Source organism: Grammomys surdaster, unplaced genomic scaffold (genome assembly GCF_004785775.1).
Source record: "Grammomys surdaster isolate TR1022 unplaced genomic scaffold, NIH_TR_1.0 278, whole genome shotgun sequence".
Classification (NCBI taxonomy): Eukaryota; Metazoa; Chordata; class Mammalia; order Rodentia; family Muridae; genus Grammomys; species Grammomys surdaster.
In genome coordinates, this window is record NW_021604719.1 from 10,059,386 (window position 1) to 10,083,811 (window position 24,426).

The 24,426-nt window shown below is 43.1% G+C and overlaps 1 protein-coding gene across 3 annotated transcripts in view; it reads left to right on the forward strand.

The window, feature by feature from the left end:
• The window catches only part of Snx24 (sorting nexin 24), a 149,274-nt gene extending 125,124 nt beyond the window's left edge, over positions 1–24,150 (forward strand). For all 3 annotated transcript variants that reach the window (XM_028777194.1, XM_028777195.1, XM_028777196.1), the window contains 4 exons: positions 14,758–14,852; positions 16,325–16,357; positions 16,877–16,941; positions 22,807–24,150. In XM_028777194.1, coding sequence (XP_028633027.1) covers positions 14,758–14,852; positions 16,325–16,357; positions 16,877–16,941; positions 22,807–22,874 — 261 coding nt within the window. In that variant the 3' untranslated portion in view covers positions 22,875–24,150. The remainder of the gene's footprint in view (positions 1–14,757; positions 14,853–16,324; positions 16,358–16,876; positions 16,942–22,806) is intronic.
• The last annotated feature ends 276 nt before the right edge of the window (positions 24,151–24,426 follow it).

Sequence of the window (24,426 nt, forward strand, 5' to 3'; positions counted from 1 at the left end):
GGGGCTATGCATGTGAGGTGTGAGGGGCTATGCATGTGAGGTGTGAGAGGTTGTGCGTGTGGCATGTGTGGGCTCCCAGTGAGTGGGAAGACCACTGAAGCTGCAGCAGATCGGAATAGGATGCCGGGTGAAGCTGCCAGCGTGCTGATGCTGAAGGAAGGAGACAACAGGGTCCAGACTCTGGCACCTGGGTGGATGGATGGAGGTCAGGAAGACAATGGAAGGATGGAGTGGCAGATTCATTATTATTTTTTTGTTTCAGGACATAACAGGTTCTGCTTTAGACTTTCTGAAGTGAAGATGTCTGTAGTACATGCAGGTAGGAAAGAAAAAAATTAAAGGGGAGAAATTCAAGTGGGCATGTGAGTTTATTTCTGTGAGGCTGAAGCCTGGGTGAAAAGCCACGCCTGTCATTTGGAATTTGCATCTCATCAGCATTAAGGTTTTTAAAGCCATGCTAGAAAGTATGGTGAGAAAGAAAGTGCCTTAAACAAAAAAGCAAAGCCTTAAACAGCCTCTGCATCCTGAGGGCGGGTAGAAGCAGCAGCAGCAAGAACAAGAATGTGAGAAGACAAAATCCAGGAGTGAGTGAGCAAAGGTAAATAGCACATTTTAGGAAATGGGGAAGTGGCCATCCAGTGGTGACTCCAAAGACAGGTGTGTAAAGACAGAACTGATCAGTGTAACCACACAGAGGTCTGAGACCTACGAGCACACAACAGCAAACGGCGCAGTCAGTTTGTGAGAATGGGGGACGGGGGAGCTCAAGGTGAGACAGAAGACTGCAGCTGAGAACTTTGCCAGAAAGAACCGAAAAGTGGATGAGGGTCTAGGACTATGGGGGCATGGTTTGTCTGTTCTGTTTCACAGTGAGATATTAGAGCACACATACATGCTGACATAAGTGATTCCTTAGAGATAAAAAGTGATGGACGGACAGACGGATGGATGGATGGATGGATGGATGGATGGATGGAAGCATAGACAATGGACAGATGGATGGACACACTGATAGGTATAGACTGATTATAGATTGATATAGTTGATAAGAATAAAAGGGGGGAAAGTAAATAAATAGCTGTGAAAACCAAGGAATGTGCCAAGAACCAGAGGATGTCACACATGCTGCCTTGTAGTAGAAGAAGCACTTCCTCTATAAAGCTTAGACAGTACAAGGCTGAGGGAAGTGAGAGGGAGTGAAAAGGTCAGCCTAATGTTTTTATTCTTCCCAAGATATGAAGAGCAGCTGTCAACCCAGAGGAAAGCTGGATGAAGGTATACAAAAACAAAAAAAATGAACCAAAGGTATAAACAGTGCATGGAGGCTGGGCTTTCTATTGTGGTGGTAGATAGCATCAGCATCTTCTGGAAGTCTGACAGATTCTTCAAGACACAAATTGTTAGGGTCTAGGTTAGAAACTGTTGGTGGACTGTAACGGACAGCCTTAATGAGTTTTCTGTGTGATTCCAGCAAAAGCTTTAGAGCCACTGTTACAGAGAAGGAATAATGTTGCTGGGCCGTATTCTGAGAATAAGAACTTGAAATTTAGGTCAACACGATGGCTGAGACCCAGTTCCCCATTAGAGTTAGTTGGAGTTGAGTAGACAGAAAAAACAAACAAAAACAAAAAAACAAAAGAGCCAAGTTAGTATATAATGGAAATAATTGAACATGTGTTTAGTGTGTGATTTTTTTCTCACTGTGTTTTACAGCTTGGGTCAGAGCATGGTAAGAGATTTTAGGGCATCGGCCTGAGCAGAGATGTCCTGAGGAGAAGGAGGCAATGGGGTTGGTGATATTGGAGTGTTTTCAGGGGATGACTTTGGGGTGGATTCTGGAATTATAAGCTGCACAAGAACAGAAAAGCTAGAAGGTACCTGAGAGGAAAGAATGCATCTGGTCCGTAGCTGAGGACTCAGTGGGCCAAGGGCTCACTAGAGCAAGAGTTTCAGTACACAGAAGAGCCCTGGATGGCAGAGCAAGGTTATGGATGATCCTCCTGCCTTTCAGAGATAATCCTTTGAAGAACAGGCTTATGCAAGCTTTGCAGAAAACAGTCTATGGAACAAGTACAGTCTTTGCTTGTACACACATTAAGGGGCCTAGAATGTACAGCATAGTTGGATTACATTCAAAACACAAGCTTTTTCAAATTAATGATATCATAATTAAAAACAGAAGAGGATCCCTTTCCTTTTTTTCCAGTTTCTGTAATAGATTATTTTGTTTATATAATATTTAATTGGTTGTGTCAGATTTTTTTTATTCTTAAATTAATTGACAAATCCCATATTCACTAGGTTATTACTATGCACCATGCACTGTAAGTTTATGGGCTTGAGCTGAACTTTACCACCAGTCTGTCCTCTGAAGTAGATACTGCCATCGAACCTATTGATAAATGAGAAAACTGAAGCACCCAGGGCCCAACAAACTAACGTATCCTAGTCTGATTTCTATTGCTGTGCTAAAGATCACCATCAAAAGAGTGTTTGGCTTGTACTTGCTGGTCACAGTTCATCATTGAGGGAAGCCCAGGCAAGAACTCAAACAAGGTCAAGATCTAGGGTAGTAACTGAATCAGAGACCATGGAGGAAAGCTACTTACTGGCCTGTTCAGTTTTCATTCTTACACACCCCATGACCCCCTGCACAGGGGTGGCACCGCCCATAGTGGGGCAGGCCCTTCCACATCAATCATTAATGAACACAATGCCATATAAGCTTGCTTACAGGCAATCTGATGATGGTCTGATTGGTGTTCTCTCTTCCTAGATGACCCTAGCTTGTATCAAGTTGACAACAAAACCAACCAGGATATAGCCTAATGTTAACTTATGAAGATTTAAGTAAATAAATGTTCAAAAGGGCACACATCTCACAGAGCTCTTGTAAACCAAACTATTCCTTTTCTCGGTCACTTCTCAGTAACTGTAAGATGATCAATGCCATTGATCACTGGTGGCCCAGGGCTCAGCAGCCACTGAAGCTTGAGGAGACACCTGTAGAGAGCTGTATGGGCAAGCATAGGAATAAGTCTGTGCCCCCAGGCACCTCCCTGCCCACTTCTGTCTCAAGGTGAAGGTGGCTTCTTACACAGCCTAGAGTGGTTTGTGTGGATAAGGAGGCAATCATGACAGACTATCTGGGTTCTTATGGTTACCTGTGGTGCATCTCCTGAATCTCACACTGATCTCAACACTAGTGATGTCTGCCCAAAATGTTACCTTAAGACAGCAGATACCTGACTTGAAGCTACTTCTCTCTTATTTTTTTCTTCTTCTCTGTATTTAGTAAGTTATTTCTCTCCCAATTTACCTTCAGTCTTCAAGATATATGTAGTCTACTAGAATATTTTTTTTTAAAGATTTATTTATTTATTATATATGAATACACTGTAGCTGTCTTCAGACACACCAGAAGATCTCATTACAGATGGTTGTGAGCCACCATGTGGTTGCTGGGATTTGAACTCAGGACCTCTGGAAGTGCAGTCAGCACTCTTAACCACTGAGCCATCTCTCCAGCCCCCGTCTACTAGAATATTAATGCAAGTCCTTTTATCGCTCTTAATAGAAAGCTGTTAGGTCACAAATGTTGTGATTAGAAAGACTTGTATTATCTTGATGCAGACAGTGCAAGGACATTCCCTGAGGTCTTTCTACAGTGTTTGGACAAGCCTTTGAGAAGTTTAGAGAAAGTCTACATTCCCTAGGATATACACCCACCCTGTTTTAAAGGCCTCTGGGAGAGTTGCTTCCAGATCTTCAGCTTCGAGCTTTCTTTGCTCAGCTTCAGAGTCTTAACTGTGAGCTGACTTCTTTTCTATCCTTCAGTATGTGTTCTTAACACCTGTAGAGACAGCCACACATACTTTTCACGTATTGGTCATTTTCTTGTTTTTATAATGTAGAGTATGTGGGCACGTCTTTTTTTGTTTTACATATGCTATTTGTTTTTAAAAATTAACTTAAAGTACAATATCAAAGTTGGTAGGTTCCCCCCCCAAATATTCTTACTCATGGTAGCACTTTAAATATAGTATCAGAATTCTCTTTGTCTTTTTCTGTCTCAGTCTCTGCATTTAGTAGTCTATGGGCCAACAGCAAACGAAACGACCTGCAGTGCAGAGACAGCAGCTAAAACAAAAGTTCCACAGCAGCTGTCGTTTGACTCCCAACTGTTGAGTTGCACTGCAACAAATAATTTTAACTCTTGATTTGTTGGCTCAAGATTATCATAAATTAGGATTATCTTATTCTTTCTTCCTTTTTCTCATGACTATGAAATCATAGCTAGTCTCAGAGACCATGTCCAAGCTAGTGGTGGTGGCACATACCCTTAGTCCCAGCTCTTGGGAGGCAGAGGCAGGTGGATCCTTGTGTTCAAAGCCAGCCTGGTCTACAGAGTAAGTTCGAAGCCAGCTAGGGCTACACAGAGAAACCCTGTCTCAAAAAACCAAAAGGCAACCCCCCCCAAAAAAAAACAACAAACAAAAGGAGGAAAAAGAAGATGGAGGGGGAGGAGGAGAAAGAGGGAAGAAGAGAAGGAGAGGAGGAAGAAGAGGGAGAAGGAGGAGGAGGAAGAGGAGGAAGAGGAGGAGGAGGAGGAGGAGGAGGAGGAGGAGGAGGAGGAGGAGGAGAAGGGATCATTTCCATGTTCCAGCAAGAGGTGGAAGGGAAGGGGATGGAGAGATGAACGAAGAGTAGGCTCCTGGAACCTGCCTATTCATTTTCGAGAAGCCTGCTCATCTTTCCCACTTTGTGGTCATTACCATCTATCTACAGAGAGGACCACACTGCATCTTGCTTGCTGCTGTGTTCTCTTCTCCTTGGTGTCTGTTTGGACTACTGCTGACTTATCTGTATTTGATGTGAACAAGTCACTGACTGCATTTTTCATTGTAGCAAAGAGACAAGTTGCTCCTCATACTTTTCTTATGGTCTCCTTTACAGATCACCTTTTGATTTTAGACCTAGAATCCACTTCCACCCAGGCCACTTTTCCTTCCTTGTGTTGTTTCTCTGAGGACTTGCTCTGGGTCTTGAATGACGTTGCATATCACGCTCTCCAGCCATTTTCTATTGTGTTCCCACTAATGAACTTTGCTCATCAAGGGCTCTTAAATTCATGTAAAACTAATTACACGTCAAGTCACAGCATTGTTTAACCAAGTGACATACAGCTGTGTTTGTAATTGCACGGATAGGCATCCTCTTAACTACAGTGCTGTAGGGATATCCCCAGGAGGGCCCAGTCCTTCTGGACTCTAGCTGTGTTGGAGCTGGGTCAACTTGCAAAGGAAGAGAATGCTAAGTAAACCAGAGGCGTAAGCGTTGGAGGAATGTGAGAAACATAAGAGAGCAAATTGTTTTCAGGCACTTTAAAAAACATCAATTGCCGCCCATGGGCTGTGCTAATTAAAATTTTTTCATTAAAACCTAGTGTACTAAGGCCTCCCTCAGGTAACATCTTGCAAGTCCAATTGTGATTACTATTTCTTCCTTAAAATAATAGGGCATCACTTCCATAAACATTGTGTATAATTTATATTTAATTAATTTCTAGCTAAATAATTTGAGTTACTTAAGTCAGCTTTGGCTTGCTTTGTAATCCGCTGTTTTACTCAGATACATTAGTCTCCAGACCTTGGTTTTGACTGACATGTCAGTAACTGGTTTATAATTGTGTTACAGTTTGTTTGCTTGTTTGTTTTTCTTGCATTGTCAAGAAAATGGCAACTGAAGTATTTTCTATAGTGCATAGTCAACGCATATTTTTATCCAACATGTTTGGTAATTTAAATTGATTATATATATAAAATATATAAGGTTTTTTCTCTTCTCATAGAGCCTCTTGTATACACTAGGTCAATGCTCTACCACTGAGCTACATCCCCTACTTTAACAGAATTGGACTGGCCAAAAGTCAGTTTAAATTCTAGCAGGCATTGAATTTAAAGCCCAGGCTTTGTTTCGCTTGCTTTGTTTGCAGGGTTTTTAATATAAAAGAGAAATTAATGAAAGTCTTTGTTTTTCTGCTTCTGAGATTATATTTATTTTTATTATTTTGAATTATGTGTAGGTGTGTGTCTGCATATGGATATATGCACAAGAGTGCAGGTCTCCGATCCCCTGGAGCTGGAGTTACAGACAGCTGTGAGCCGCCTGACATGGCACTGGGAACCAAACTCTGATCCCCTATAGAACAGCAAATGCTCTTAACCACTGAGCTATTTCTCCAGCCTCTGCCTCAGGAATTCTTTATAGACTAGTAAAAATTAGTTGAGATACTAAGATAAAATCTAAATCCAAAGAAAGGAATGTATTTTTTTTTAAATTCCAGTGGCTGTTTTTAATTTTTCTGTGGTTTGAATTGAACTTATAAATACAACAAAAAGTATATGTTGGGAAAGCAAAACACTTCAGGAAAATTCAGCCACAATTAACCACTGCCCACTGCAGAAACATTTTTTTAATTATTATGTATTTTATTTGTATGTGTGTTTTGCACACCAGAAGAGGGCATATGATCCCGTAAGGCTCCAGTTATAGACAGTTACAGGCCACCACGTGAGTGCTGGCAGTTAACTCAGGACCCTGGAAGAGCACCCAGTGCCCCTTAACAGCTGAGCCATCGCTCCAGCCCAGCCCCAGGAATCTGCTTCTTAGGAGCAGGGAAAAACCAAAAAGGGAAGGAAGACTTATGTTCAACTTGACCTACAGTGAATTCCCATAGATAAAGTCCTACTAAAGCTGAGTTCATGAACCCCCAACTATAAAACAGAATCAACAGCCATGATGAAGGTGAGTGAGTGCACATGCACACACACACACACACACACACAGACACACACATACATGGGCACACATACATACATGGACACACACACATACATGGACACACACACACACACACAGACACACACACATAGACACGGACACTAGATCAGTTAAGAAACATTTTAGATATAGCCAAAGAAAAAAATTGAGTTCATGGCCCTTTGGATCTAAAGAATGTTACCTTTGCCCCAGTTGTGGTTAAAATATAAGGCAGATCCTATCACACGTATCTAGATATCATACCCACCATCCATGAAAGATTCCTCACAGGCTCTGAAGTCCCCTAGGAAGTCCTTCACATAGCGGAGAAACCTTGCCAGCCCTTCTAGCTACTGCTCTCCCGTTTCTTTGTTCAATGTTATTGGTTTTTCCTGGCCACTTTTCAGGCTTCTAGTGTGTTCTTTCCTTCCACAGGTCGTTGACAAAGCCGTGCTTTGTGTTTAGAGTAACTCATTCTCTTTACCCTTATTAGCTCATTGAACTCTCAGCTCCAGAGTCACTTCCCCAGGGAAGCTGTCCTTCTCCCCACGGGTTAATAAGGGCAATTTGCTACTAATGATCAAGGAGAATAGCTACTTCCTTTCAAGGTACTAACCCTGTTGGCAGTTTCCTGTGATCCACTTCAGCTCCAAAGGGTAAGCCCTGGGAGGCAGCACATTGTCTGTGTGGCTAAATACCCTGTCCCTACCTCTATCCTTATGCAAGGTAGAGACAGACTTGTTTATGTAACTAGATAATGCAGAAACAGAACATAAGATCTGATATTAAAGTAGCCCAGAGGGTAGTTGATTTCTTAGTTTCTACAGTAGTCATCCACCCATCCATCCATCCACCCACCCACCCACTTATCCATCCATCCATCCATCCATCCATCCATCCATCCATCCATCCATCCATATTTTGAGATGAAGCCTTGATAGATTTCCCTGACTGGCCTGGATCTCTCTATGTTGACCATTCTGGCCTTAAACTCAAAGAGATAAATCTGTCTCTATCTCCTAGGGTACTGGGATCAAAGCTGTGTACTACCACACCTAGTCAAAAATTATATGTTGTTCTAGGCAGAGTGGCACACACCTGTACTCCCAACACTCAGAAGGTAAAAGCAGAAGAATCAAGAGTTAAAAGCAGGCTTAAGTTACATAGTGAGCTCCAGACTAGCCTAGGGTACATAGAGAGCTCCATACTAGCCTAGGGTACATAGTGAGACCTTGTTTTTAAAAGTTTTGGGCCAGAAAGATGGCTCAGTGGGTACAGGCACCCACCACCTATCCTGTCATGAGTTTGATCTTAGTGACCTATGGGATGGAAGGAGACAGCTGACTCCTGCCCATTACCTCTGCCCTCCATTTTCATGTCACACATACACTCCCACAAAACATAATACATTTTTTAATGAAGTTTTTAAAAGAATTTCTTTCAGAATTTCTTAACGCAAATCACATTACTTCTTTAGCCAAATTTTTCTTGACAGATTCTTCATTCCTTAAGTAGGCCTTTCTTGGCATTCAACTTTCTGTGTAGATCCTTGAATTTTTCTTTTTTATAAGACAGTCTGCAAAGCTCTGGGAAGCCTTAGCAGCCAGCTGTTTGAATTCTGTAAGTAGCACAAGTTCTGCCAAGGCACAGGCTAGACATGCCTCAGGGATAGGGTCACATCAAAACAAAGACTGTGCGGGGCAATGGGTTCTTCAGCTGCACACCTGCTTCTTACTTTTTAACAGGGTTACAATCTTTCTGAGATCTCTGTAATGCATGGTTTTTAAAAATCACTTCGATAGTCGGACTGTGGCTCATTGTGTGAGTTGTGACCAAGAGGTGGCTAAGTAGGAGACTGAGGACCACAGAGCCTCCACGAGCTTGTAGGCTTGGGTCCCAGCGGACAGTGACACTGAGGCCCACTTACTTCTGTGAGGAGATATTGATTTCCCCCTCCCTGTTCTCAGACTCCCCTGAAGTAGGTATGGTGCAAAGCATCTTTCATAGACAAGAGAAGAAAAACTGTCATGGTGAACTTTGTCACTCCCCAAATCAGACATTTCAGACCAAACTAGATGGAATGGAACCATTTAGAGGACTCCCTAAACCTCTTCTGAGACAAAGCGGTCCCCCTGCATCTGTAAAGCAACCTCATGAGAAGAGCATGCATGCAGTCCATAGCAACCTTATAGAGGAAAACATGTGTGCTGGGGATGTATGCATGTACGTGTATGTTTAATGTTTTGAAAAGATAATAGCATGATCAAGTAATGACGCTCTGCACCGTGATCACAGAAGGTTAGCAGAGTGGGCTCATCCGAGCTTTCAAGATGTTCCCTTCCTGTTATAATTGGCTGCTGGGTAGGCTTGGCCCTAACTAGAATGCCAGCGTTCGATTTCACCGTGTCCTCAAGGAGATGTGTCACCATTTATGCCGGCTTCAGTGACAATTTTCTAAAATGGAAACTCGTGGGAAATCATTACAGTGTTTATCCGTCCCCCCTGTCGGACAGTGTTATCCTGTGATATTTTACCAGTGTTTTCTACCGCATGATGGCATCTCGCAGAGGTTAAGGCAGAACAGGTCCCTCTGTAATTTTGTGACCACATTTTACTTGCTGCAGAAGAAAGGATAACTGACAATTAAGTATTTGGGATGCCACAGAGAGAACATGTGCAACTAATCAATGCCACCCTTTGGGACCGTGATTTTATAAAGCTGATAAGGTGGAAAAAATCGGGGTTTTGTGATTTGTGTTACATGATGATAATTGCACCTTTTCAATAAAAACGACATTTCTGGAGTAAACACTGAGCTGGCGAGGCTGCTGTACCAATGCAATTGTTTTTCTGCCCCGTTCAGACAAGGATTTGTAAATGGCTTTATAGGACACACACACACACACACACACACACACACACACACACACACTCTGCTTATGTAGAGAAAAATAATAAAGTTTGGCTTTTACAAAGCATACTTAGTTTCCCAGTTCTAATATTTATTGGAGTTGTAATATTTATTAGATGCCATGATATCCAAGTGTATCACATTACATTAGATTACACTCTCAGCACGCTCCCATACTGTAACGCCATTTCCAGTGTCATCATACTCACATGCATGTATTTGACATGTATTCTAAATGATAAACTGGCTGTGCATCCCTGGTCATCTGTGGGGTAAACCACCGCCTGTGTTAAAGGGCCCTAACCTGGAAGTTCTTTGGTCTTTCTTTTCCCACACAGGCCATTCTCTTAGTTTCACTGAACAAGCTTCAGCAGGAGGTAGACTTCTTCCCTCCTGAATGAGACAGACTGCTTTGAACATGCAGAATCACCAGTGGATTACCACTTGTTACCAGCTACCCTTCGCACTGGAAGAGCCACCCCTTCCCCCAGCCCACCGCTGTCTCTGTTTGAGCAACCTACTACTTTGGAAACTACAATCTCCTAGTTACTGTCATCGTTGGCTCTGGCCCTTCCTCAATGTATAGGTCTATCACACTCTTTCTCTCTCTTGGATTGCAGCGAGTGGGGCACATGCTCTGAGTGAGGTAGAGGCATTCAGCTCTCTTGACAGCTCATAGAAGAAGCCCTTCGTGCTGACCCACCACTGGAGACCCACAGCATTTGAGTGGAAGCAGCAACTCTCTGTCTTGGGTCTGTGATTAATTGCGCCTCTTCCAGTGTTCTACTCAGTGCTTAGACCTGTAAAATTCAATGGGATTTGTTTCTGGACTTTTCTATAATTTGTCCAGTTCATTTTGAATTACACTCCCTTCATAAATTATTTGCCAGGCCTCACATGCCAGCTTTGCTGGAACAGGTGAGCAGCGTGGAAACTCCGCTACCAGGGACTTAGGATATCAACTAAACAGCATTGACCCAGGGACCTTACAGTATCCTGCCGCCAAAATGCTTCTTTCTCACCTGACAGGAGTAGAGGTCTAGGCTTCACCAGACGTAGTTGGAGAGCATCGAATATTATTTTCCTTAACAGTTATTCGGGTTTGGGAACCCTATGCACCATTGTTGCACTTTGAGTTGTATATAGAAGGCACAGAACACAGAAACAGTAAATGTGGAATGTTTCTTAGAACAAGTGAAGTAATAGACTTTGGTCTGTCGGGAAGAATCCTTTACCACACGTCACTATATTAAGTAGTGACTTCGAGGCTTAGACAGATATTTTTAACCACAGTCCAGAGCTACGGACAGGGATGCGGACGGAGCATACAGTCCAGCGAGGTCCTGTTTGACAGAAGGGGAGACCCCCAATCAGGAAACCTATGAACAGCTCTGGTCTGTGTGTCAGGTCCCAGGCCAAGTGTGAGCACTCAGCAATCTGACTATGCAGCCTAGCTAAAATCAGGGGTCCCCTGCTAGGCTGTCAGAGGTCTGCATCTTCTCTGAGGGAGGGGGAGGGAGAGGAGGAAGTGAAGGAGTGAAGAAGGGAGAGAGAGGGGGGAGAGGGAGGGAGAGGAAGAAGTGAAGGAGTGAAGAAGGGAGAGAGAGGGGGGAGAGGGAGGGAAGGAGTGAGGGGGAAAGATGAGGAAAGGAAGGAGTAAGACAGACAGACAGACAGACTGATACTTAGTTTTATTCAGTTTTTTAAAAGAACCCACAGATCACATGTCACTAAGATCTACTCACTGCATAGATAATTATCCAAATTTTCCAAGTGGTTAAAATGAGTTCAGAATCAAGACAACCAAAAACACACAACGGAAAGAGAGTGAAATCTCTCACATGCTAGCTGTGTGCCAGAGACTCCTGGAGACTGTCTCCTTGAATCCTCAGGAGAACCCTCTAAGTACAAGGAGGAAGGATGCAGACCAAGTCCGTCTACAAAATCCACGTGCCTTGTGCACCCCACTGCCTGGAGAATAAAAGTGGATTCCATCGAAGATTAACAAAGACCAGCAATCAAAACCAATGGGGACATGATTTCATATTTAAAAATGTGATTTTGTCAATGCAGTTGGGAGCTTATCTGGGGAATAAAGTTGGGGGATTTAAACCAGATGGGTTCTGAAGATGTGGGATGAGTCAGGGTGTGGCTTTGAATAGCAATGGTTGCTCCTGAGACTGAGTGTTTCAAGGACCAAGGATGGCAATGGAACAGCTGGGAGGCCCTACTTGCTGTTCCATCTCCTGCATGAGATCATATGTTTACGGCCAGAAACACTGAGTTGAACTAATTTAATTCCTATTTGGCATCTCTGTACTAATTAATGACAGTTGTTTCATTTGTACATATTATATTAAATTAGGTGAATTTTTCATCTTTGGACTAATTCTTTTTCATGCAAGGTTTCCTAACAGAGCTGAAGTATCCTTCCTGACCACATAACAGAAAGTCTTACCCACACCCCAGCACGTGCAGGTACCGCTTCTTTTATGACACCAAATGCCAGAGAGAAGCTTGACCAGTGTTCTATGGAAAATATTAATTGAGAATGTCCAGGGAACAAAAATAGGTGCTCGTAAGTTTCTAGAGTTTTCTGTATTCCTTTCTGCCAGGATGTCTTACCTAAAACAATGTGGTCATCTGTTTGGAGAACCCCAGGGAGAGTGAGGAGGATTAATTCCTGTCCCTGTGTGCAGTGTAAACAGCTTTTTGTCTGTCTTTTGTCATTAATGATCGTGCTGTGGACATAGCCAGTGCATTGTAAGCCAATCTGTCAAGGCAAATAAACAATTCACCTTGTTAAAATTCCCGAAATCTTGCATTAATAAAACCAAAGTAACCCCCTGAACACTCAAGAGATGTCTCCCTCCATACTGCCGTGATGGATGATATGTCCAAAGAGCTGGGAAATTAAGTAGTTCGGGTCATTAAAAGTGTCCCACACTTCTTATTGATTTAATTTATTTTAAAAAGGTAGGGCGGAGATAAGGATTTTGTATCCTCCCTCATTTTTTTTTAATTTTTTTTTTTTTTTAAATCTGAAGGCTACTACCTCTACAAGGAGTTAAAACTATTCCTGGAGCAAATTGCCCCATATTTATCACAACGTTAAGTTTTATCATTCAAATGGCTGTTATGTTGTCCTGTTAGGCAGACATCTAGGAATATCTTGGTTGTCCTTGCAGTCCTGTGTCACAGCAAAAACACATCCAGAACTTCTGGAACTACTGAAGCGATCATCTCTGGGTATTCAGAAATCCCCTTGGGTAGGTGGGATCTGAGATAAATGTCAAACAATTTGAAAGAAATGAACTGAAATGTAGGGAATTATCTCTGTGGGCAGAGAGTGCCCTCTGTCCTTTCTCAAGTTTTTGTTTTTCTTGTGCATAATTAGAAAAAAGAGCATTATATCTGAGATGAGGTGGTGGTGGGTGTGTGGACGGGTCAGTGGGAGGGAAAGTAGTTGGAGTGGTGCAGGATTTTAACTATCACCATTCTCTAAGTTGTTTGAGGTATCCGTGTACTTCCTTCCTCATCCCATACTCCACCGAACACACCACCCTGTTCACTCCCGTATCCCAGCACCTGATACAACAATTATCATTTGTTTATTTAATTAGTTTAACTTATTTAATGAGTAGAGTAGAATTCCCTATCTCTTTTCTATCTTCTCTCTTTATTTCTTTAGATCTTTCTGGTACTGTGGGGTCTGTGAGGGATGGTGACAGCCCTGACCCCCTAACTTTCCAGATGGGCCATCTCTGGGACCTGAACAGCAGGGGAATTGGGTGCTGCAAGGTGTAGACAGGCCTGGCAGGCAGCCTTTGTGGCCCTGATCCATGTATATGGTCTGAAATGAGTGGTAGGATTCCAAACGTGTGGGAAATGGGACTGTTCAATGTGGAAAAGATGGTATACCCAAGACGAACAGAAGCACTTATAATTTGGCCTAATTTTGTTGTTGTTGTTTATTCTGTATGTGCCTGTTATAGCTTTTCCTAAGATGATGTCAGGTGACATTTCACAAATTCTCATCATTCTCTAGATAACATGCAACACGGTCACTTCTAACTGTAAACCCAACACTGAGGAGGTCGAGGCAAGAGGATTGCTTTGCATTCAGGGCCAGCCTATGCTACATAGTGGACCCTTCGCTCAAAAGACAAGCCAAAGAAGAATTATGTAGTCTTCGGTGCTTTGCCTTCGTTGGGAGAGAGGAGCAGGCATCAAATGTGTAGTCCGTTGACATATGTTGGCCGAATCTTTAAAAATGCATGAATATGAAAATGTTCTCCGTACCCTCCACCACGTTTCACCTCCACGTTGCATAATTTGGTTCTCAGCGTGCTGACACATATATGCCATTATACCACCTCTTTAGCAAAGCTGTTTAAGTGGAAGAACTTTATAGATTTTTTTTCGATAGATACCCTGATTTACACTTAGTGGTAAAGTTGTCACTGACCCTTTAAGTGGAGCTGTCCAGATGGCAATAAATGTCAACTGATCCTAGTACAGAAGCAGGTGATAACTAAGGGCCTAGACTAAATCTTCTAGATGGAAAAACTGCAGGATTTCCTAAGAGCGGTGGTGTGCTCTGGAAATGTAAATACTTTATCACTCAATAGCCAAAAAAAAAAAAAAAATTGATTTGTGGATCTTAGCAGTGTTGCTGATATGCCTAGGGTTGGACTGTTCAGGCTGGATTGGAGTCTCTGTGAAGGCAGAGACCATATCTAGTGCTTCCCCAGTGAGCTGTCAGTGAGCATCTGAAGGTAGGAGACACTTCTGTAAATCTGTCCTGAAGCAGCAGATAAAGTGCTAGGTGTGTCATTGCTGTATAGCGTATGTGTCAGCCTGAACCTGTGATGGCTGACATGGAGACCACTCCTCATATCAGTTGTGAGGAATGTTGCCAGGGAGGACTTTGACGGACAGTTAGGACTTTCTGATAGCGTTCCTTTGATTGATGGCCTAACAGACTTCCCTCCCATTTCTAATTCTGTTTTCTGCTTTCACAGGCTGTCATTTTGGAAAATGAAGAGCTTCCCAAACTCTTCCTTGACTTCCTCAATGTAAGACACTTGCCCTCTCTACCAAAAGCAGAAAGCTGTGGGTAAGAATGGCCGTTTACATGTGCGTGTGTTTTTTAAGTTACTCGTCAATAACTGATTGTTCTAGCAAATACCACAGGGCAGTCTGGCTACACCTAAGCTCTTGGTTGAGGCATCACTGTCTTGTCCCTGTGCTCATAGTGAGAAGCATCCCTCCCGAGTCTTCATCTCCATCTTGCAGCAGACAGTCCTGGCAAAGCCATAGCTCAGGCTTGAGAAATTCACCTGTCAAATACTGGTGCCACTTAGTGTCCCAGATGGTAATTATGGGTCCAGACAGTGTAACTGAAAACAGTCCTTTGACTTGTGCTAAGTATACGTATTCACATAGCTTTTTAAAGATATACTTTTATTGTTTTAAGTGTGTGCATGTGTCTGTGTGCGCCATGTTTGAGGAGGGGTGCCTGTGGAAGCCAGAAGAGGGCACAGATCCACCAGAGACGGAGTTAGTTACAGGAGATTGCAAGCTGCCAGACATGGATGCTGAGATCCAAACCCAGGTCCTCTGGAAGAGCAGCAAGTGCTTTTAACCACCGGGCCTAGCCATCTCTCCAGTCCCCAAATTCTATAGGTTAAAGCTATAGATAACTTTAGAGATCATGGATCCAACACCCCTCATTTGGTTGTTGTTGGTCAGAGGCACTGTATTTAAGCACCTTTCCTAAGCCTTGCAGTGACAGAACCTAGGCCTTCCACAGGGCCTGCTTTCTTCTCTGACTGCTGCTTCTTCCTCAGGAACCTGCAAGTGATGGGCTGTAGTCCCCAGTCCCTGTTAACTGTGGAACTAGAGGCACAACGTCCCCAGCAGCCAGAGAAAGTTCTTATAAAGAATGAAATCTACAACAAGCCGGGCTGAGCTAGCCTCTGATCAGTCCGTGGCAGTGCAGGCCGGTCAGCCAGTCCACAAAGAAATAAGGCAAATCCAGCAGAGGAAAGGGCTTTATTCATCCCCCTCTTCTGTCTCCAGTCCTTACTGAGATCAGACTAAATCTGAGTTGTCTTCTGAATGCAGGGCAGTACACACCTGTCACCACTCATCAGAACTGTTGACTCAAGACACTTCCTGCTCACCCCAGAGCCTGAATCATATAACACACACCAAGTAATCTCTGTAGCCAGTGTGTTCTGTCCCAACCCCCCTACCTTTCCTGGGAGAGCAGGTTCATAGATACAGAGATACCCAGCAACATTAACAATAACAGTGAAGATTAGGTCCTTTTATTTCTATTTCAACCCCAAAATAGCAAAAGGCCATACGATTTTTAAGTGATCTTCAAGAAAATTGTAATCTCCAGAGTCTTCCAGGCTAAAAATTACTTAGGAAGAGTCACTGACCGTGCCGTGGCTCAACATGGACTCTCGATTTTTCTGTTTGTTTCTCAATCCAGTGCTAAAGATAAAATCTTATGCTTGGTTGACATAAATATTGGCCCAACTTATTTGGTCTTTTTCTTTTCTTTTATAAACATTTCAGATCTTTTGATGAGACAGAATCTGAAGAGTCAAGGTAAGAAAGAACTTAGTCAACCAAGAGTTACAGAGATCAATAATAAAAGTGAAGTTTAAGTTTGTAACTACCCATGGAAGGCATGTTTAAAGTCATGTTTCTCTTGAAAACCTTTGTTGGCTATTAGTTTTAAGTCGATAATTATTTGATAGGGATTTGCATGGCTAATGGCTTTTAATTAGGAATGAAAAGAATTAAGAGCCCCACATAGCGTCACACAAACAGTAAGAATACTGTCTTACTTCTGATCAAGTCGTAGAGTTGCGGGAAAGTACTTTCCAGTAGTGGTATTTACTGCAAAGACGAGTGTCTATCTCATATCCCAGAGAAGAATATTTGGAAGGCAGCTGCAGCACCCCTAATTTCCCTCCACGTATTTACTGTTATTCACCCACACTGGTAGATGCAGAGACCTGAAGATGTCCCACCCAGCAGTTTGATCCCCTCAAAGCTAGTTTGTAGTGTTTTCTGTTTACCATCGTCCCCTGATGCTGACATGCCTGTGTTTGACCTTTCCAGCAAGCTGTCCCACCAGCCGGTGCTGCTGTTCCTTGGGGATCCATACGTCTTGCCTGCAGCCAGCGGTAATCAAACCTGTCATCTGCTACAGCTCTTTACTGATCTGCCCCTGCACCACAGAAACCACGTTTGTAATACGGGTCTAACAGAGTGACATCGGTCCAGGGCTTAATCATCTGCCAATAAACCAGGGCTCTCGGTGTAAGAGACATTTAGAATTTTAATTGGGGCCGGCCTTTCAGGAGGAAATGTAATTTTTCTTTCTCTCTTCCTGGCCTATTTTGAATTAGAGGAAGAAGGGATAAAGATATTTATTCTTATTTTTCTTCTTTCTTTTGTGATGTTATTTAGACTGCTACTTGTTTTTAATCTAGATGTCAGAGTTCAGGCTCAAGGTTCTAGTCCTTCTTTAAAATGCTTCTTTCCGAAAACCTTGTGCATTCACTGCGGGTATACCTTTGCTCCTATTTAGGCTTCAGTGTCCTTGATGGTAAACTATACATTTTTAAGTTGTATATTTTAAATGCAGCTAATTGATTTAAGTGTAACTATAATCTGTATTTTAGCATGTATCCTTTTTCAGTTCCAATTCCCATGAGTCCTTCTCAAAGTATTCTCCTATGTACCATTCCTGTAGGACATTCTTAGACATCATCCCATTTAATCTGTAAGCAGCCTTACAAAATAGGCTCAGCAGGTAATATCATTGGCTAAAGGGAAAAAATCCCGGCTCCGGGATATGGTGACTTGCCAGGCTCAGGTGGACCATTTGAGGCCTGAGCTTTCCTCTTCTTTTAGCATATCGGTTCTCCAGCCTCTGAGAATCACAAATATCACAGCCACATGAAAGCATAAAGGAGCCGTTGTTTCTGCTAACAAAACCTTCCTGCAGGCTGGAGATGGGGACTGTTTCAGTAGCACGGGGCTTGTATTAAGATCATCTACTTACCTATCAGTAATGGAAAGGTGGCCAGGACATAGACATAGTTCACTAGCACACTCCTCTGTGTGGTCGGAGAGCTGCCTCAGCTGTAAAGAATACACATTTCATGGTGGCCTTTCGCAGGTCTTCTCAGTGAGGAACCGTTGCTGCTCTTAAGAATCGTTTCCTGTGTTTAATGTTAATAGCTGGTGACATACTAAAATATTATATTTAACAACAATAGTACAACCTAGTCTAGATTAAATAGCCATATTATTTTTAAATGGCTGCATACATAATTTTTCTAGAAATTGTCTCTATTCAGATATTTCATGCACCTGTCCAAAGTTCCTGCAGCAGTGGAGAGAACCAGACAGTAACTAGACAGGAATAGCCAGGAGCTCGGTGGAAGGGTCAGGGGACATATGATTTGCAGTTCTTATATCTGATTTTTTAAAACTTATTAATAAGCAGCACCTACCACATAGATATACACTTTTACAGTGCTGACCAGACAAGCCTCTGGGAAGCAACGTCAGGGGCAAATGTGGAAAGCAGGAAGATTGAGGTGTGTGTATTGTTGGTCACTTGATAGTGTGGACCAAAAATAAGGGAAACTCTATTTGAGACTAGCTGTAGTTATTGGGTTTGGTGGTAAGGAAGAAAAAGGGTGGGCTGGAGAGATGGCTCAGTGGTTAAGAGCACCGACTGCACTTCCAGAGGTCCTGAGTTCAAATCCCAGCAACCACATGGTGGCTCACAACCATCTGTAATGGGATCTGATGCCCTCTTCTGGTATGTCTGATCACAGCAACTGTGTACTCACATTCATAAAAAAAATAAAAATAAATCTTTAAAAAAAAAAAAAAGAAAAAAAAGAAAAAAAAAAAAAAGAAAAAGGGTGCAAGGGCCAGCCTTCATACTATCTCCTTAGAATTTTGGCACACCCAATTTTAGAAATCTGACTCCTCTGGCCTTAGAGAAACTTTACCTGTATCATACTATGTTGTTAAGATGCTTTTCAGCGAGTGGACGTCATTATTCCTGAAGATACTGAATGTGGAGATAATCTGAGATCTACGGACTCCCACTTACATTCACTCTCTTTACATTTCAGACGTTCCGTCTGAACATTCTTTTAGAAAATGCTAATACTCAGGGCTGGATAGGTGACTTTATTGGTAAGGAGTTTGCCACCCAAGCATGAAAATCTGAGTTCCATCTACAGAACCTACAATTGAAAAAGAAAACGAAAAAAGAAGCCAGGCATGGTGGTGCAAGCTTTGTAAGCCAGCATTTTCAAGGCAGGTAGGAGGATCTCTGGAGCTCCCTGCCCAGCATGGCTGAATCACTGTGCTCTCAGTCACTGAGACTCTGTCTGCAAAAACAAGGTAGATACCTCCTGAGAATGACCCCAGAGGTTGACCTCCGCCTTTCATATGCACACACACACACACACAACACACACACGTTGATGGCTGATCATTACCTTCTTAACTTTTAACAAAAATCAAGAGAATATCTCACTTTTAAAGATCTGTTTATTTCTGTCTTACATGTATAAATGTCTTGCCTGCATATATGTGTTGCACCATCTGTGTGCCTGCAGAAGTCCCTGAAATAGGAATTATAAATAGTTGTGAGTCCCCTTGTGGGTGCTAGGAACCAAACCCAGGTCCTCTGCAAAAGCAGCAAGTGCTCTTAACCAGTGAGCCAGTTCTAGCCCGCAGAGAGAACTCTCTTAACATCTTAACACCTTCAAAGGCTTGTGCTTTTTGGCCTCTGTCTTAACTTTTCTAGAAAATGCAAAACAACTCTTTCCAAGGAGCCAGGTCTCCTCAAAGTGGCTGAATGTTCTAGACAATTCTCTTCTTTGTCGTTCTAGTCCTTCCATCAGCTGTAGATGTGCTGGCCACATCCTCTCCCTTCCAACAAAGTCTCACCCCTGGCTTTCCCATCAAAGACCGGATGCTGCTGACTGAGCTTTTCCTTAAATTATCTCCTGCTTGTGGCCTTGATCTGCCTCATTTATGCAACTGAGAGGCACTATTGTTATTTCCAACATAGACACTTGTTCTGGTTTGTGAGAACTCTGTGGTCTACTCCAGACCATTTCTCCTCACACACTCCTTGGTTCCAGTTACTCTACAATCCAGTCTGGGCCTCAAGTGCACCAGCCCTGCAAACCCTACCTCCAAGGCACCTGCCCTGCCCATCCTGCTGACCCTGCCAGCCCTGCTGACTATGCCCCTGGGCATTTGTCTTGCTGACCCTACTCCCAAGACACCTGCTTTCCCCAACTTGAATCATCTGGTCTGCATGCTTGGTGGGTATGTCACCTCCCAGGCCTCCTGTAGACTGTCTTAGCTTTGAAGCTTTTACTGCCTCTCTCTTTAGAATAGCCTTCCTTCATACAGCTTTGTTCTGTTGTTGCTCGCTGTGAAATGTCCATTAGGTAAACAACAAATGCCAGCGAAAATAACAAAAAATATATCCTAAGTCATGTTCCTTCTCCTCACCTCCCAGTGAGGTGAAAGTTTTCTCAAGTAAAGAACGGTTTTCTGAGTAAATCAAAAAATAGTTGACATTGTATTGAATCACACCCAGGACACAGCCTGACTCTAATGTCTAAGGTACAATGAAACAAACGAGTGGGGGGCAGACGCAAAGCCCAACCATCCCATCACTAACCATTAGGTTGACAGACCCTCCATTCTCTTTACTTTTTCTCAGAGAACCACCTTGTTGGCTGTCTTCAGAAGTGGCAGCAGACTGTCCTCTGGAGGACATCCACACTAGCTTCTCCCTGTGAGGGAACACATTCCCCTGCACACCCATGTAGCTGGTTCTTACCTCACCTCATTCAGATCTGCTCAGGCAGCCCTTTCACTGTGGGCCTTCTTTCCCCTTCCCACGTCCTGTAACCCATACGCTGTCTTTCGTTCTTGCGTCAAAACCACTATCCTAATATAGAGTTACTCATCAGACACACTAAGAAAGCCGGTGTCATCAGCCAGAGACCACTCACTACTCATGTAGTGATGAGATTTGTTAAAATAGTTTACTTGTATTATTTGCTTGTTAGTCCAATAGACCGGAAAGAGACTGTATTTTACTTATATTTCCCATAACTAGATGGGTGCACAGCCTATGGCAGAGGCCAAGTATTTACTGTGTGTCAGGCCCAGTCCGTGAACTCGGTCACTCAACAACTTTAACCTGTAAGGGAGGTGTGAAATCTTCTTCACTCTTCACACAGCTCAGCTGTTGTCCTAGAGCTGGGGAGTGAACACGCAGGATGCAGAGCCATTTCAAGCAATGTCAGCTAAGGTAAACTCGTCCGTTATCCAGCCAGTTACTTGCCCTTGACGAGACTCACAAGTATCTCTGACTCAGAAGGTCCCAAACTGAACCAACTGGCTTCTCGTTCACTCTCCTTCAGCCCTCCGGCTGAGTAAGACAAAACCCAAGGAGCACCTGTGATGACTTCAGTTATTACTGTTTTCTTCTCCTTCTCCTCCTACTCCCCCTTCTTCCTTCTCCTTTCTTCCAGCCCCTTTTGTGAGACAGTCTCACTATAGACTATATAATTTACAGTCACTGTATAATCCAGGTTGGTCTTTATCCTGAGGTCCTACCTCAGCCTCCAATTCCTGGGATCACAGGCATGCACCACCCCATCCAGCTTAACCTTTGACTCCTTTCTCCCTTTTATCCATAGTCACTTGTGTGTGTCATCAGGCCACACCCTTCATTCCTCTATCCATCCACGTCTGTGTCCTGCATCAGGATCTCCCTCTGCACTGTGGCAGTGACCGTGTGGATGTGTGTCCACCTCACACTTCTCCAGTCCGATCTCTTGAATGGCAGTCAGTCGTCTCTTCAAAATTTCATCTTGTCTCACTTCTCTTAGAACCCCTCAGCACCTTCAGTATATTTCTGATAGAGCTCTGACTCCCTGAGATCTTCTCAGGGCTGACCGGGCACCTTCCTTCCTCACTTCCACTGAGAACTCTGAACCCTCGAGGCCTCCTTGCCATAGACTGAACTGTCTCCTTGTATTGCCCTGAAGCCTTCCCATCTTCTCCAATGAAGCTCAGTTTCCTTGTGCATGACTTTACATGGGGGTAGCCACTCTATAGTGAATGGATATATGAATAAAAGTATTAAGGTATTGGGCCATTTGCATAATAACTCTAATGTATTGGTCCGTTTGCATAATAACTCCATTCAGGGTACTTGGCTTTCACCTAACTCCTGATGTAATTGTATGCAGATCGAAGCTTAGACATAATAGCTGAGCCATGGGAAGATTGAACCCCCTGCACAGTCCATGATACTTCACTGGCTCTGACACTAAAACTGGCTCAACATACTGGGTGTACCACTGCATCTCTTTTATGCCTTCTATAAAAATGAGGCTGGTTTTTCAAGTTTGACAGAATGACTTTTGTTAGAACTTTGCCCTTTCGAGTTAAAAAGACAGGCCCTGTCTTCCTGTTCTTGAGACGCCTGCCCACAAGTGCACACACAACTCGGACTAAGTGCTTCCCTAAGCCTCAGTGGAAAAACCACAGCCAAGTATTCCCAGTAGAAATCGTGGAATTCCTTCAAGTGTATTGAGATTTTTGTTAGAAATTGAATTTCCAGTGTAATTCATCTTCCTTGTGAGGAAACATCCAGATAAAGAGCCTGGGACTAGCGGCATTAACCATTAGAAGAGCAGCCCCTGAATCGATACACTACAAATCTGGCTGTGCGGTCCTGCTGTGCCTGGTTTTTGACAAGCACAAAAGGTGGTATCCCTTGCCCATGGGTGAATATGCCCAGGTAGTAGCCCTGACCTCTGACACCGTGGCCTTGATCTCTGACCTTCCTTCCCGACCAAGGGCAAAAGGGCTCGCCTATGTGGACTCTAGAGAGGTGTGGTAGCTCTCACCCTTGGTCCATAAAACACAATTATATGTTGATGCACGTAAAGAAAAGCAGCTTTCCTTTTGTTTTTCAGACTTTCCAAATGTGGTCATTGAAGGAGTTCTTCATGGGATATTTTTCTCTCACCTGCAGCCCAGGTAGAAACTCTACCTGGCTGGAAGAAGCTGAAGCAAGTGTCAATGCCAATGGCAAGAAAATCGATATCTCTACCAAGTTAACCGAAACTACGAGACACAATAGCTCTAGCTAGTGGGAAAATTCACAGTCCTAGCTTCTTTTGGAACAGGGACATTTCTATTAGAATGGTGCTTTTAAAATTAGAAACTGAACCAGGGCGGGGTCAGTTTAAGACCAATTATTTGAGAAGTGAAAGGGAGATTACAAGGGAAGTCAGGAAAAGGAGGCCACAGTGGATTACTGGGAGCGCCGAGTGTCACAAAACAGAGCCAGCTTCTGCTTCAGTCTCACTATCTGCTAATTGGAAATCATATCCTGAGTCATGCTGACACTGAGCAACTGAGGTGGCCTTTTGTTGAGACCTTGAACACGCACATCTCTGCACCATGAGAGTTATCTCGGTGGGGGATACTGTATTCTGGAGTGTGGGCATCTGAAGAGTATCCTGGAACCCACTGTGCCAGACTGAAGATTCAGTTACACTGACAGTAGAACACATTTTTGTTCCCATTACAGTGGGGATGCCTCTCACCTACAGTTTAGCTGCCAGCATCAATGCTTGAGATGAGATGAGGTATTAGGACAACCCTTGAGAGCACTCAAGAAGGCTGTGCCAGAAGTCTGTCCTCCCTCCTTCTCTCCCTCTAGTATTGGGGACTATTGAGTGTTCCTCTGAAGACCACCTGACAGCCCTGTCGAAGTTCCAGGGGCCGGTCCATATGGAAAGTACGTACTCTAAGCACTAAAATCAGACTGCAAAATTCTTGTCCCTCAGGAGTGGGATGTGGGGTCACAGTGGTCCTAATAGAACCAGACGGTTGGTTTGTGGCAGGGTTTCCTCAATGGTGTACACCCGCTCCGCTGTCACAGGCTCCGGTTGCTTGTTCAGGTTCCTCTTCACTGACTTCATGTATGGATTAAAGTAAGTTAGATGTGCGATGCTGTCTCTCCACTGGATGTCACACAGATAGTCATCTTTCACTTAGGGATGGAGCAGAGCATATTGTCCTACCTATGTGTATGTGCTGATGAACAGCCTACTTACGGTTATGAATTTTCATAAATTTAAATGTGGGAGAAAATATTTACAATTAAAATACCATGTCATGAATTTTTATTACAGTCTAAACCTACAGATTGAAAGCCTGCTGCAAACTTTTAAAAAAAATAACATTTTTATGATGGATTGTGTAATCACATGTTGGAAATAATGTAACCAAGTGTTATTAAAAAAAAAAACCTAAATAGTGAAGTACTAGAGATACTTTTTAAAATGTTTTTATGTTACTAGCTATTTTGAGTTAAATAAAAACAAACAAAAGTATTTGAATTTGTCTTTTCTCAGAATTTTATTGGAAGCACAGATTATGTCTCTTTCCACAGATACACAGAGCACAAAGACAAGCACTGTCACATTTCACATGGACGTGGATTTCTGATCTGGTGGGTGGTAAAGGTCTTCATTATTATGCTAATGGATCCCCATTAAATACCTCATGATTTACCAAATTAAAAA